The sequence below is a fragment of the Cupressus sempervirens genome, chromosome 3 (genome assembly GCF_028749045.1).
Source record: "Cupressus sempervirens isolate cs-2001-9-10 chromosome 3, ASM2874904v1, whole genome shotgun sequence".
Taxonomy (NCBI): Eukaryota; Viridiplantae; Streptophyta; class Pinopsida; order Cupressales; family Cupressaceae; genus Cupressus; species Cupressus sempervirens.
Genome location: NC_143120.1, coordinates 158,734,240 through 158,749,281, shown reverse-complemented (window position 1 = coordinate 158,749,281; position 15,042 = coordinate 158,734,240). Strand labels below are relative to the sequence as shown.

At 32.2% G+C, this 15,042-nt stretch overlaps 1 protein-coding gene across 1 annotated transcript; it reads right to left on the bottom strand.

The window, feature by feature from the left end:
* Positions 1 to 4,704: 4,704 nt before the first annotated feature.
* Positions 4,705 to 5,349, bottom strand: LOC149565248 (uncharacterized). The gene has a single exon (XM_089818796.1). It carries the CDS (start codon positions 5,206 to 5,208, stop codon positions 4,996 to 4,998), a length of 213 nt encoding a protein of 70 aa, XP_089674922.1. The 5' UTR covers positions 5,209 to 5,349; the 3' UTR covers positions 4,705 to 4,995.
* Positions 5,350 to 15,042: the final 9,693 nt, after the last annotated feature.

The following is a 15,042-nucleotide window of genomic DNA, read 5'->3' as shown; positions in this document are numbered from 1 at the left end:
TCGTCAGACTCGAGATAATATCTCAAAGCGTTGGCTTGATAAGCTTCTTCAACATTTGCAACATACTAATTCAAGCAATGTTGATGATCTCTGCAAAAGGGAGATATATTCTTTTGTTGATGCACTGCATTCGAGTTGTGAAGGTTTTAAAATGAAAGATGCATGGAGAGTCTTTCACAATACAAAGTATTGGCATAGAAGTTACCCTCATATGATGAAGTTATGGCAAGCTATTCTTACTATTCCTACAAGTACTGTTGATTGTGAAAGAGGATTTTCAAAACAAAATATCATCAAAGATGTCAGAAAATCAAATCTAGGTTTGGATACACTAGATGCATTAATGAGAGTATCACTAAATAGATGTGAAATAAATGATGTAAACTGGAATGAAATATATCAAATATGGAAGAACACAAAGTCAAGAAGAGTTATTGACCTTTGAACAATTTGTTTTTATTAGTCTATATTTTGTATCCCAAATTTAATTGATTTTTTTTCCTTATAGATTGGAATATTAGATGGTTTACTTTCGAGTATATTTTTTATATTTAATATGTTGTAAATTATACTGAAAATTAAAAAAATTTAAAAATAATTTATATAATTATTCATATATAAAAAATTTGACAATCAATCTTTTTTTTTTAACGTAAAATTCAACCATCATCAAAAATTCATATGACAAGCAGGGGTGACTGTCAAATTCCAGGCTTGATCACATATATTCATTTTATTGTTCATAAACATATAATAGAAAGATTTTCATATATTTATACATTGTAATTGATGCATTAAAATAAATCTAAGTTTGTATAAATATTGTAGACTTACTTTAATATAACATAACATGTTTCCTTGTGACATATCAACAATTGTAACATAACACACTTTATATTTTATTTTTTATTGAAAATCTGAACTTAAAAATATATTTATAATGGTATAAATTAACATTATATTTAAATTATAAAATAGATTGAAATATTTATTTTAATTTAATAATAAAAATTTATTAAAATTTTTAATTTAATAATTTTTTATTAAAATATTAATTTTTTTCATTTATTACAAATATATTTGTTTGAATAAAATTATTTTCAACTTTATTACATTTTTCACTTGTACTATTAAGTCTTCATTAATATTAAATATTGTCATTTTAATTTTACATTTTTCCTTATTTTAATATAAATTAAAAACTTAAAAAAGAAATTGTACGATTTACAATATTAAAAAAAAATATCATACGAATTATATTTTCAATTAAACCATGCTTTCCATTCGTTTACTTCGAATTTATCTTGACAAGTTCAAAGAAGAAATGGAGTAATTAATGAAAAAAGTAGCAATTAAACCATGCTTTCCATTAGTTTACTTCGAATTTATCTTGACAAGTTCAAAGAAGACAATGGAGTAATTAACGAAAAAGGTAGAAATGGTGGAATGCATAACATAAAAATAAATTGTAAGAGTTGTGCAATTGAACGGCCCACACAAGCGGTAACAGCTACCCAAGCAAGAGGATCGACTGCCTGGGTAAGCACACCTGGGTATGCCCATGGATGGCAGCAGCTATGGGTATGCCCGTGTCCAGTACTATCGCTAACAATTCTGTGTCAGTTTTGTACATTTCAAATATGCCCAATGAAAAGTAACTAGCCTGTATAATAAGCGGAGAGATATCTTTCTTGAGCGCTTATTTTCATAATCTCATAATTTTTATCATCGCATATTTATGTGAGTCTAAGAGTAGTGAAGAAATGATTTGAGGCTCTTGATCTACCTCATTTTTACTTCCATTTCCTTTCTGTAATTTTCACAATTATAATTATAATTATATTTAATCTATTTCTATTTTATTTTTCTGACATGTAAATGAACATCAAATTTATTTCAAAATGAAAAATGTTTACATTGAAGATTGCTGCCACTATAGAAAGCCTCTCGGATTAAATATTTTTCATGTGAAAGAGATGTTTTTAATTTTAATATTTGAATGGTTAAAAATATAAAAATTTACTTACAACAAATAACTATTTTCATTGTTTCATTTAGTGAAAGGGGACATTTTTATTTTTTATTTCAATATTTGACTATTAAATTATACATTTAAAATTACTTTTAATATTTAATATGTTTTTTACATTTTATAAGACTTAATTTTTTAAAAATATGAAAATAAAATTTGATTAATCAGTAATTAGATTTATATATATATATATATAATTTTTAATGAAAAATAAAATTTGGTAAATCGAATAATGATGAAGTATTAAAAATATTTTCATTTATATATTTTTTAATTAAGTCTTTCAAAACTTAGTTTATACATTTTATATTGATTCACATACATTTTAAAATTTTGTATTGATTCACATACATTTTAAAATTTTGTATTGATTCATATACATTTTATTAATTAAAATGACTTTGACTATTAAACTATACATTTAAAATTACTTTTAATATTTACTTAGTTTTAAAAAAATATGAAAATATTTTAATACTTCATCATTATAATTGTTTGATTATCTAAATTTTATTTGCCAATTAAAAATTATATATATATATATACCAAATTTTATTTTCTATTTAAAAATTATATAATTTTCCATTTTAAAAAATGATGTATGTGAATCAATACAAAATTTTAACAATTGAATACATAGATTCAAAAATTTATTTATTTAATAATAATATAATTATTATTTTTAAATAAAAAGTATATTATAATTGGGTACTTTAACTGTACAATCTTATGGCAAATTACAGATGTACCGTCAGAATTACCCGCATTTTGTTTCAAACAGAGAAGCCGACTGGACTGTCAGAAGTCCCCGCATATAAACTGACGGTGTTAGCAGCAGTGGCTACCAGCCATCGCAAATATTCGGCTGTTGAGCCAGTGCCCAAACCAAGAAATACGCGTACCTGATTTTGCCAGTAGGGCCCAATCCAGCCTGGCCCATGCAAATACTTCGCCTGACATAGTGGCGTGTGGAGTCAATTCGATCTGATGCGACCTTTTGCAGGTAATGTGTAGCCAACTATTTCATATCTTGTCGTATTTCGCAAGATTCCAACTCACTGGCAAACAAATTTCTTCGAGGTGAAGCGTTCGTTCAAACGTGAGCAGACTTACCACAAAACTGGTGTCCCCACAGTACTCACATCGTTCGATTTAGGAAACCGACAACAATTATGACCTCAATTAGACAAGTTGTCATTCTGAGCATCTCTGCTGTTGGCTTCATCAATGGCCGTCTTGCCAGCTATGTTCCATGTTTATTTCATTTTATACAACTTCATAATCGCTCTGCAAATCCGGTGTCCTTTCTCTTTAACCAATTTTCACTTTACCGAGGTATCATCCATGGAACATTGGCAATTTCAAATATTTATATGGTATTTTGTACAAAGTGTATTGTGTTGTCATTATTGTACTTTTAATACATATTTTATGATTAAATGAAAATATAATATAATTGTTAATGCATTTTCACAATGCTGTGCTTCTAGATTTTTTTATTGTATGATTCGTTTTTGAGCCAACATTTCCCATCTGTGAAAATATAACACATAAATTGCAAGCATTGAACTACTAAAAGAAAAAATAAATTTAAAAAAAAATTATGTTATCAAAACAATATAATGAATAAAAAACATGAATTTAAATGTGAAGGATCAAATTTCTAAAACAAATTTAACATTTCTAAAAAAAATATAAATAATTTGCCAAATAAATAGATAAAACAACTAAAACAAATTACAATATTTCAAAAAATAAATTATAAACAATTTGACAAATAGATGATAAAACAATTAAACAGCCTGCGTATAACCAAGCACATTAATTCAACAAGACCAAGTCGAAAATTGTCCTTTTAATGGATGCCAACAAATTATGACGAAGGAAACTTACAAAGGTCATATAAGTTTTCAAAAGTTTCGTTCTCCAAAAACAAAAACAAAAATCTAACTTTTTCTTTCTTGAATACGTTTTGTATGTAGGTGACCAAAGCTATAGACGTAGACAGCCATGCAAAGTTAGACGAGATTTCACTGACGAAGAAAAACAATGTATAACAAAGAGAAATGGAAATACGAACTCAGTTTCAGCGCAATTGCATTAAAATACATTTTTTCCAAAATTTGGGGAAAGAACAATTACTACCAAGCAGGTGGACCATTTCAGGATGCTCCAAGGGAATCAGGAGAATCCAGACGACTCACCTGGGGAAAACACCTCCGTTTAGACGAAAAGATATTGCATCTAATAATCTATACCTTCTATGCGATGATTCTTCAACGAACGGACAACCAAATGCAGAGTTCAGAAACTAAATAGACATGCTCACAAAAAAGTTCATAATGTAAAGATTAAACTGTCCCATTCGCATTTTAAAATGCAAGAGTATAAAATGGAAGCCTCTCTATGCAAATAGAGGGAAAAATAGTCTTGCAAAACATAATGACAATGGAAAACAGTCCCAATCGACAGCCTCTGATATTCACCATTCTTACCATTAAATGATTTAAAAGCAACGCCATGCAAAACCTAAAATGATCTTGGCGCTGAAGATCTTATGATAGACGGATTTTACTTAAGCCAATAAGAAACTTCACAAAGAAATAAGACAATAACACAGTGCGGAGCGAAGAGAAGGTTCCGTGAACTGCTTTTGCTAAATAGAATCAATGTGAAGAAGCAAGCCTAAAATTTACGCCATTATTACCGGTAATAAAAATTAACAGCCTGTTTACAGAATGCGACACATAACCAACAAAATATCACTTTGCACCGAAGAACCTTTTACCGAGATTATATTTAAGCCAAGCACAAAATCAAAAAGAAAAAAGGCAATAAAAGTTTCCGAAGCGAAGAAACGGTTCCCGGAACTTCTCTTCCAGAACACTCAAGAAATCAATGAATATATCAGATCCATAACAACTAAATAGCAAATATTGTGTTGTCCCTCCAGATGGCGAATTTCAGGCAGCACAGATATACACCACCTCATATGTCTCGGCTGAGGCAGTCGACAAGTTAATGGCGGACGAAGCTTGCCCTTTCGGGTTTACATTCCGATCATTTTGGGCGTGATTTGGAGGATGATAATACAAGCGAGCCGTCTGAGGGCAATGCGACTGGAACCTTGCGGCGATCCTCACACCTAGATCCAACAACTCCACGTATTTCCCCATAATTTCTCCAACAATATGATTTCAGAAGCGCAAAGCAGCCTGCAAAGAAACGTAGCACAGACTGCTTCCCCTTGGGCTAAGCGATGAAAGGCCTCAATCCATAGAAACCCTAACGAAAGAGGCCAACAACGAAGAAAATGGAGGGGGAATTAGGGTTATATAGTAGCTCAAGCCAGGGAAGGGGCGTACCTGATTTGCCGCTAGGGCCAAACCCAGCCTGGCAGGTTACGCTTTCCATTCAGAGACCCCGCGTTACAGCGTGGCGTGTGGGGTTTAATTCGATGTATTTTTAAATTAGCGTTAAAAAAGCGCCCGTGGCTATACAGCCACGAAAATGCACTTCATTTACATTGCTTTAGCGGCCAGGAGCAAAGTATTTAATATATTGTCGTATTCCGCCAAATTTGGGGATTCCGCCACGCTGACAAACTAAAAAGGAAAGAAAGTGGAGGTGAGGCGTCCAGTCAAATAAAATGGGAGAAGACATAACACTAAACTATTTGTCCCCACGCTATTCGCACAGTTCAATTTGTGACACCGACAACAATTATGGCGTGAATTAGACACTTGGCATCACTTCAGCACCCAAATTGATAATTATTGATTAATTAAAAATTAGAATGCATTAATCATTTATCAGTTAATAAATACCATTTTGGGTGCTACATAAAGAATAGTGCCGTTCTTACCTACGAGCCTCGTTTCAAGATTATTTCATTGTAAAACTGTGCCGTTCCTTCTGCAAATGCGGGGTTACTTTCTCTTTTCCCAATTTTCACGTCTTTTGATGCATCGCCCGCGGACCATGGTAATTTATGATATGATATGATATGATAGATTTTAATGAAGTCACGAGACTAAAGTAGCATATCGGACCTACACGATCACCCTCCAAGTCAGGGGCGGAACTAATCTAGCTGCAAAGTTTTGGTTAACTTGTCTCTCCTTCTCTAAAGTTTGATAATCAAAGTCGTTGTTCTCTTTACTTGATCTTCTTTGAATAAGTAGTTGAAGTCCTTGTTCTGCAATATCTCTGTATAACCAAATCTGATGTCGTTGTATGTCAGGCAATCCTTGACAAAGTGTTGCTTCGTCTTCACTGCTCTCATGTTACAAAATAAACATGTTCTGTCTACCCACTTTTCCTTTGGAACTTGTCATCTACCAGTTTCACATCGTAGCCGGTGTGAAATAGTTCTAAATTATGCCATCAACATTTTTGCTTTCCAATTAATAGGTGCTCTTATATAGGCATTTTCATCATGACTAGAAGTGAGGTTAAATTCTTTAATGTAAAAAGATTTTTGCCGCCCTATGTGTCTTGTCCATAAAATATTGCGAAATTTTTCCATAACAAACTTATTTATTTTTTTAATGTTATCCAAGCAAGTATGGATGTTGATATCCCATTTTCGCATCCATTTGTCATTTTGCTTCATCCATGTGCTTTTCTGCCTGACAAGTTTTTCCTCTACAACTAGCTTAGGCCAGTGATGTGTTTCTAGACCTTGGGTTTTCTTTAAATAGCTTAGCATTCGTACCAATGTGATGACTTCTAAATGAAAGGAACACACTTCCGCCAATAAGATCTCATATGGTGTCGTGTCTTAACTTTAAGATTGCATGTGATGAAGTGTTTTTTAATTCTTTCTACCTATCACCATTTCTGTTCGAACATACTACCACCCCACACTTTACATCAATATAGAATAACTAGAGTGACCAACATACCAAAAAGAGTTTTCATAGTTGTCCAATCCCATAATTTTGCGCTCTTGCACCTGTTTTGTAAAGAATATAATGCCTTCCAACCCCCTTGGATCCTTTTTTATCTACATGTATCCCAATTGAGTTTGTTATGAAAATCTATGCCTAAGTATTTGTACTCCTCAACAATCTCAAGAGGGTTACCCTCAAATAGAAACTTGTCATGTATACCCCTATTCTTCTTCGGTGAGAAGATCATAACTTTGGTTTTGCTAGTGTTCACTTGCATTCCCACTTCATGGAAAAAACTTTTTAGTACTTTGAGAGCGATTTTGTCCTTTTGTTTGAAGGGAGAGGGATTAGTAGTTGAGTGGGTTCAATCAAATATATTATTTAATCTTTCTACATATTTTTACTATATCTTGTAGGGGAAACTATTAAGTAACAAAGTGTCATTTTAAAACATTCACCCAATACCCACGACTAAAACCCCCCAATAGTCATTATAGTACTTTTTGCACAAATGGACAAATCAGCAATCAAGAATATGAAAAAATGAAAAAATCGAACGACAATTGGTGTTCACGGCAATTTGTTTTGGCATGTTTATTTGCAGGTACCAAATTTTGTTTCAGTGGTATATTAGAAGGGGAAGGTAACAGTCAACGTGGTGGCATTGCAGACATGGGTGGCAAGTGGCAAGTGACTCGTTTCTCCTAATTAATTGGTCTATTTAAATATTTAAAAAAATTAAATGTTCATAAAAAATCGACCAATACTTGAACACATGAAAACTTATTAATGTTAGGAAAAAAATAAATAAATGAATTCATTAATGAGTCAAATAAATAAGTTAAAATCTTAGGGCTCCTTGTCTAAGGGAATTCAATTAGAATAGGAATTAGGAATTGGAATTTATTTTTAATTCTCAGTTTGGTGCATCAAATCATAAATCGGTATTTAGAATTTGTATTTTCATTTTGGCCCCAAAATGAAAATTTGCAATTCCACCAAAATAGGTGTTACCAAAACTGCAATTCCAATTCTTTTTTTGACTTTGACAAATTTGATCAAATTTCCAAATCTAGAAGGAATGATATTGGCAGATTTTGTTATATTATCCAATTATCCAATTGGATTCCTTTCCAGTGGCAACAATTGGACGATTTGTTACGCAATTTTAGTTGATTACTTCTGATTCATTTCTAATGCCACGCTTGAAATCCAAGAGAGAGTTTCTTTCATTTTCTGATAGTAAGATACCCAACAAATCAACAGCAACATCACAAATGACACAATGGTCCAGAACAAAGTTTGTGAGAATTTCATTTGGGTTTGTTCATTTTTGCCCTCTAAAAAGTTGTAATCTCATCGAATGTTTGATTGAATCAACTACTGAGGATGGGGGCAACTATTGGCACAGGAGAATGTATTGTCTTATCTTATGTGGCCCTACATTTATTTGTTGGGTGTTGAGTGTGGTCTTTGTTGGCAAACCGAGGGCTTCATTGATCCATTGTTCATAACAGGGGAAGTGACTTGCACTTTCAATTTTTATTCCAATTTCAATTTGGTGAACCAAACCATTTCTTAAAACTCAAATCCAAAATAACCAATACTGGAATTATAAATTCGAGATAACAAATTCCAATACCCAATTCTTATTCCAGTAGTCAAACGGGCCCTTAGAGTCATTTGTTTCTATAAATTATTTTATTTTAGTATCAATTATATCAATAGTTGTGATTTAGAAGTTCTTTTTAGTAATGATGACTAATCATAATTGAATAAAAGGCCGCTCTCTATTAATTTTTTTTCCTTTGTATTATTATTTGCATTTTTTTAATAGAAAAAAAAAAGAATGAAATATATCTCCTATTTTACCAAAAAAAATCATATGATGTCACATTAGTTGAATAAGTATGGGGTTCCCTAATGCATTATGATTGTCTCACTATTTTTTCGACTATTTTGGACACCTTGGCAAAATGAATGTGCCATCAAATTTGATAATGTGACCCTAAAATCATAGATATAAGTAGAGGACTTGCCAAGTAAGTTCAAAAAGAAACATGGGATAAATTTTTTGAAAAACACAAAGTTACAATGTTCAATCCTCTATCCTATAATGTAAATTAAGGCTTGGACCACTTGATATGGGAAGCATTTCTTAGCACTCTCTTAAATGGAGGTCAAGATTCGTTCAACTTACTTTGGTTTGGATTCGCATGCATGGTTTGTCATTGGAGTTCTAGGATGAAAACATCTTTAGATGGATTGGCAACTCCCTTATCAACTATTATATTGTGGATACTGTTATGATTCCAAGGCTCAAGTTAGTCTATGCTAGATTTTAAATTAATGTGATTGTTAAAAACCCTCCCCATCTTCATCTCCCTAAAATTCAAGTGGGACAAATGCATCGGAACCATTGTTTATGAGAATGCTTCTTTATATTGCCAAAGATGTGCCAAACACGGTCATGTTATTTTGAACTATAAGGACCCACCCCCAAAGGATCCTAAGATAAAGGCGAAAATCTCTACACTGGCTTTGATTGGTGGATCTTAAGGGACATCTTCCTCCCCTCGAGCTAAAACATCCTCTAAGATGCAGTTGTGGCAAAAGGGAAGGTGGAAAATTCTCTCATGTGCAGGGTACAATGCAAGACACTTTGGAGAATGGAGATTACCCTTGATGTAGGAGCATTCTAAGAGTAAGAGCAATCTTGCATCACCCAAAAATATGTCATTTATGTCTCTTGAATAAGGATTGTCTTAGAGAAAAGTTGTTATTTGTGGAAACTTACTATTTAGAAAGTTGGTTGTATGAGCATGAAATGTTCTAATTTCAGGGGTGGAGGATCATCTTGGATATATCAGCATGTCGGTTGAGATTCACTACCATATTATGAGTATTTGTAAAGTTATTGCAGATTTTTGGTATGAACTTTTGGTAGAAAAACTTTGAGCTAAGTTTTGAAGCAATCCAGATGGGGTGTAGGGTAGGAAAATGGAAGCAATCCAACCACTGCATTAATGAAGGGGGAACACCAAGATCCACCCCTTTGATTAGGTTTGATTAATACAAAAGAAAGTATCAATGCAAATCTAATGGACAAAAAAATGAATAAATTGGATTTATTTCCCTCTCACCCCCACCTTAAGAGGATTTAAGTAGGAAGAAATACAAACTTGAGGTAAGATACAAAGATATGACAAAATGATGAAGTATATGGAAATGAAAGAGGAGGACGACGAAATAACTTGTGAGATACAAACCTAAAAATAGGTTGTCAAATGACCTTCAAAAGGGCTAATACCCACACTCTCAACTAAAAATTATGCTATGGACAAAACCCATAAATCAATCGTTGATTTGTCAAGGGCGAACTACATATTCAAGAACAAAATGGAGCATCAAGGGTGCAGTGCGCCCCTAATGAAAGTTGTGCGATGTTGATTCTAATTTCGCAATTCCAAAGAAGGTTGAAAAGGGTATCCAAATCTATAGCTCGTTCATCAATCTTAGATCCAAAACCTACAAAATAAGGGATTGTTGATTTTTTTTATTTTTTATTTTTCTTTTTTGGGGGGTGGGGGGTGTTGCCTCAGTCAAACCACAGTTTAGGAATTAACCTTGAATTGAAATACAAATAGATTGTTTACAAGAAGTAGTGATAGATCTAACATAAAAGCAATGCAAATCTATGAATATGCTCTTGATGTTGGAATGTAATCAAGTATGTAGATGAATAGGAGCTTTAAAGATGATCTATTAGGTTTTACCCCAATTCCACCTAAGAGAAAGGATAAAAAATGGAAGAAATAAGGGAAAGTGCAAGGAGATTGATGATCTTTCATTAAATAGACACTAAACTTTCATTAAATTGGAGCGCATCCAATTTAAGATGGTTTATGGGGTTCAAATCTCAATTGATTGGAGCTTGCGCAAGTCAAGCATTGTAGAATAGAAACTAACAATTCTAGAATGGGGTCCTAATAGCCAATCAAATCAATGGTTCACAAGTTATGGTATTCAAAAGTTGGGCTACCCAAAAATCCTGAAATAAAATTCATAACTCTTTTGAGTTGACTCTATATGTAATTTTTACATTAGTCGACCTTAAGGGTTAGGGTTAAATATCTAGAACCTTCCTAGGCAGTAGAAAATTGCCTATATAATGAAGGTCGTAGATTGTCTAGGACAAATTTGGGTGATAGTTGGTAGCTATGTCTTGCTGATTTTTGTAAGGAAGGTGCCCGTGTGGGTTTACATATTATATTTCTAAATTATGTAATTCCATATTTGTGGAGATAATAACAAGCCCATTTTTCATTCTTGTGTAAATTTTGTTGTTTCTCTATTTTTGTTATGTGTTTGTGGTATTAAGGGGAGCAACCTTCATCAAGTGGTATCAAAGCGAGAGTTCCTAAGTGTATAGACAGATCATTGACTGTGAAGTAGTTTGTACCAAGACCATGGTTTGAGCAGAGCGTGTAGACAAATCGCCGATTGTGAGGCAGTTTGCACTAAGGTTTCAGCAAAAGTATGAAAATGCCACCACGAAGGGAACATGATGGAAGAGATGGAGGTCTAACACCTGATGGTTTTAAATCCCTCCAGAGACAATTACAAGCATTGCAAGAACAAGTGCACAAAGTGATGAGTCTTGTCATAAGAGATGAAAGTGAGGATAAAAGAGAAGAAGAAGGAAACATTGAGTAGGAAGGAGAAGTTGAAGTTTTGAACTCAGAGGAAGAAAGGCTTTTTAGGGTCATCTCCAAGATTGGGAAAATAAGTTAGAGTGATGCAATGGATGGTGGTGGGTTACAAGGTCCAAACAACAAGAGCAAGGAATACAAAAGATTCACAATGTTTTCAATGTAATGTAATGCCCTACAAAGCCTCCAACACCTAAAATGCTTAACCAAGACTTATGCCCTATTCCAAGTTGGTTGAATGGTCTTAAAACATCAAACATAAGATGATTCAATAGGTTTTACCCTTCCCCAAACTTGCTTTAGTCACAAACTAAGAAATGCACTTTCTAGGCCTAGTAGCCCTATTAGGTCTCCAGCAGCCTTAATAAATGCATAACTCATCAAACTCTCAAAACACCAAGGAAAAAAAATACACTTCTAGATACCCTTTACTGAGTTCTTCAACATACCAATAGGGTAGGTATGGTTCCTTTGAAGAATATTCCTTTTCGCAACGTTTGATCAACAATTTGTGCTTGCAAGAAGGTGGTTTTCCAAAGCAACCTTGTCTTAAATTTACTCCCAGACTCCAGGACTCTCAACAGAATCATAAAATGTCTTCAATTAGAATAATCTATAACCAATTTGGGTTTATGGTCTTTAAAAATACAAAAGCCCCAAATTATGCCCTCAAACCCTCAAAATCTAGGGCTTTATCAAACTCTGCTCTTCCAGCACTTTCTTCAAGAAGTAAAGGTTGTAACACCTTTTCTCTGACATATATGGATGAAATCCAACATAAAAGTAGCCCCTCCTTAAGGCCAAACTCCTACTATTGCAGCGTATCAAGCAATTTCACTATCAAAATCCTCAAATCAACATGGTGATCATCAAGACTCTATCTCTTTCCTTCAGAAATGCATGTTAATGGGTTAGTAAGGTATAATACAGGTCCAACTAGTGTCATTCCATGAGAAACAAGCAAACATTCATGGAATGACCATTCTTGTAACAGTTTTGTCAAGTTTTCTTAAGAAAAATCTTAAAATGTTGTTGCAATTAGCAATAAAAAATGCAAGAACCACTAAGAATCCTCTAAACCTAGAATGAAATGAAGTGTAGAAACATAGAACAATATCCTTGATTCATCCAAGGTCTAATAGATTTCAAATAACACACAAAATTAAGAATAGATTCATGAAAATGGAGATTTCCTTATCAAATTTGTAATAGTCTATACAATTACTTTTCCCCTTTCCGTACAAAATGACTTCTCCATACTATATAACCTTCCTAACCACCTTTGGTTGGTATAGGAACGATTAAGTGCCTAAAACATAAAGAAAACATTTTCCCTCCTAAATCCAACTAACCGTTGTAATTCAAAATTTTGAATTTACAACATTGCAAATTTTGGATTTTAAAAGCATTTCAACTAATCTTGTAGTGCCTACCCCTAGTTTACATTCTATTATTATTGTCGAATTCTTTTAGGCCAGTTTTATGCTTGATGATTAGTAGCATTATTTTGAGATTATCAGATATTGTTTCATATTCAGTTGATTTTATGATGAGACTACTTGGTTCTATATACTTCATGTATGCATGATGATTGTTACGACAATTTCAATTATTGATGATGATTAGTTAGATGGATTATCATGTGTTTTCTTATGGATACTTACCCCACACTACATGTGTATGGTGTGTGTATATATTTCTTTTATGTATGATGTTTCTAATGTGGTTAAGGAAGGGAGTCGTAGTCACCTACTAGTCAGGATCTACACTATGCATCACTTCTTGCCATTGTTTGTTTAGCTTAGTATATATGTGTTTATACATGCATGAATTTTATGCAAATTGAAGGTACCGAGTATTGACTTCTCTGAATTGCCAGGATGAGCATACCCTATCGCATTATCTCAATGGTAAGAGAGGGGAGATAAATTCTTAAGTCCAAATCCTAACCTTTAAGCCAATTGTCCTAGAAAATTAGGGCAAGTATCTGAGTTGATTACCTTCTGAATGTGTCGTATGATGTAAGTTTGTGATTATAATCCTTTAGTTTGATCTTGTATGTGTTTTTGTATTTTGTTGTATAAGTCTTTGGTGATTTTTCTATTAATTAAATCAAATTAATTATTTAATTTAATAGAAAATTGTTATGATATTTTAATAATTAGTTATATTTAATTAATTTGGAGAATTAATTAAATAAAAAAGAATTAAATTTAAAGATAAAAGTTATAAGTATAATTTTAGAACGTGATAATATTTATTTAATTTAATAATAATATATTTAGAGTTCATTTTTAAATAAATGCTAAATACTATTATTATTTAAGTTAATAAATATTTTATCAATTAACATTTCAAAAACAAATTAAAGCATGAAAAAGATATTAATTTATTAAAGATATTTTAATTGCATAAAATATGCATGAGATTAAAATATAATAAATTAATTAAAAAGAGAAGTCAAATGAAATTAAATAAAGTTATTTTATAATTCATTAAACATTCATGAAAAATATAAAGAAAAGATAATAAAGAGTTAAAGTCTGGTGAACAAGGAGTCCTCTCGAGTGATTGCACAATTAGTGCCCCAAATTTAGGAGAGAACAATATATCATAATTGGAGGGTTCATTTTTGAGGGACCGCAAATTTTGAAGGAGTTCTTGAAGAGAGAAGGTTTTGAGAGGAGAAATTTCTCTCACAAATCTTTTTGGGTGTTGTGTTTTTTAGCATCAGAATCTAGGTAGATTCTTGTGATTGAATCACACGGTTAATTATGCTATTTCTTTTCCTATCTTCTTCGTGACTATGAATTCACTCTCCATATTTTACTGTGACGAATCTTTCAATCTTGTAATTTGGTATTTCTAGTATGCATGTTGTTTTCGTTTGTATTTGGGAAGATTAAAATATCATTACAATCCTTCTTTAGTGCAATTAAAATTTGAAAATTAAATTGGGAGGGGTTTTGAAAGAAAAGAAAATTTTAATTTGGAAATTCAAATGGTTGATTGTGGTTTTCCTATCTAACTATTTTTGCAAATGTTTATAAAAATATATATATTAAAAAAATTATATTGGAGGAGGATTGTTATTTAAAAAAAAAAAAATTGAAAGAAGTAATTTTTTTTTATTTAAAAAATTAAAAATATAAAAGTGGGGAGGCGGGGCTGTGACACCCCCCCCCAACCTTACCTTCTGCAACTTTAAGTGTCACATCTACTATCATAGCAGTGTTGCGGCAACAACAGTTAATAACTAATGCAGCCGCAGAGTTATATGGCCGATGGGCCTAAAATGTGTCCACCTTTTTATTTTTTATTTTTTTTAATTCATTAATAATTATATTAAATTAATTTTTTAAATTAAAATTAAAACTTTTATTAATAGTTTTATTATTATTTA

Coding starts and splice junctions, on each gene's coding strand:
- LOC149565248 (XM_089818796.1), bottom strand. CDS start 5,208: ATGGGGAAATACGTGGAGTTGTTGGATCTAGGTGTGAGGATCGCCGCA.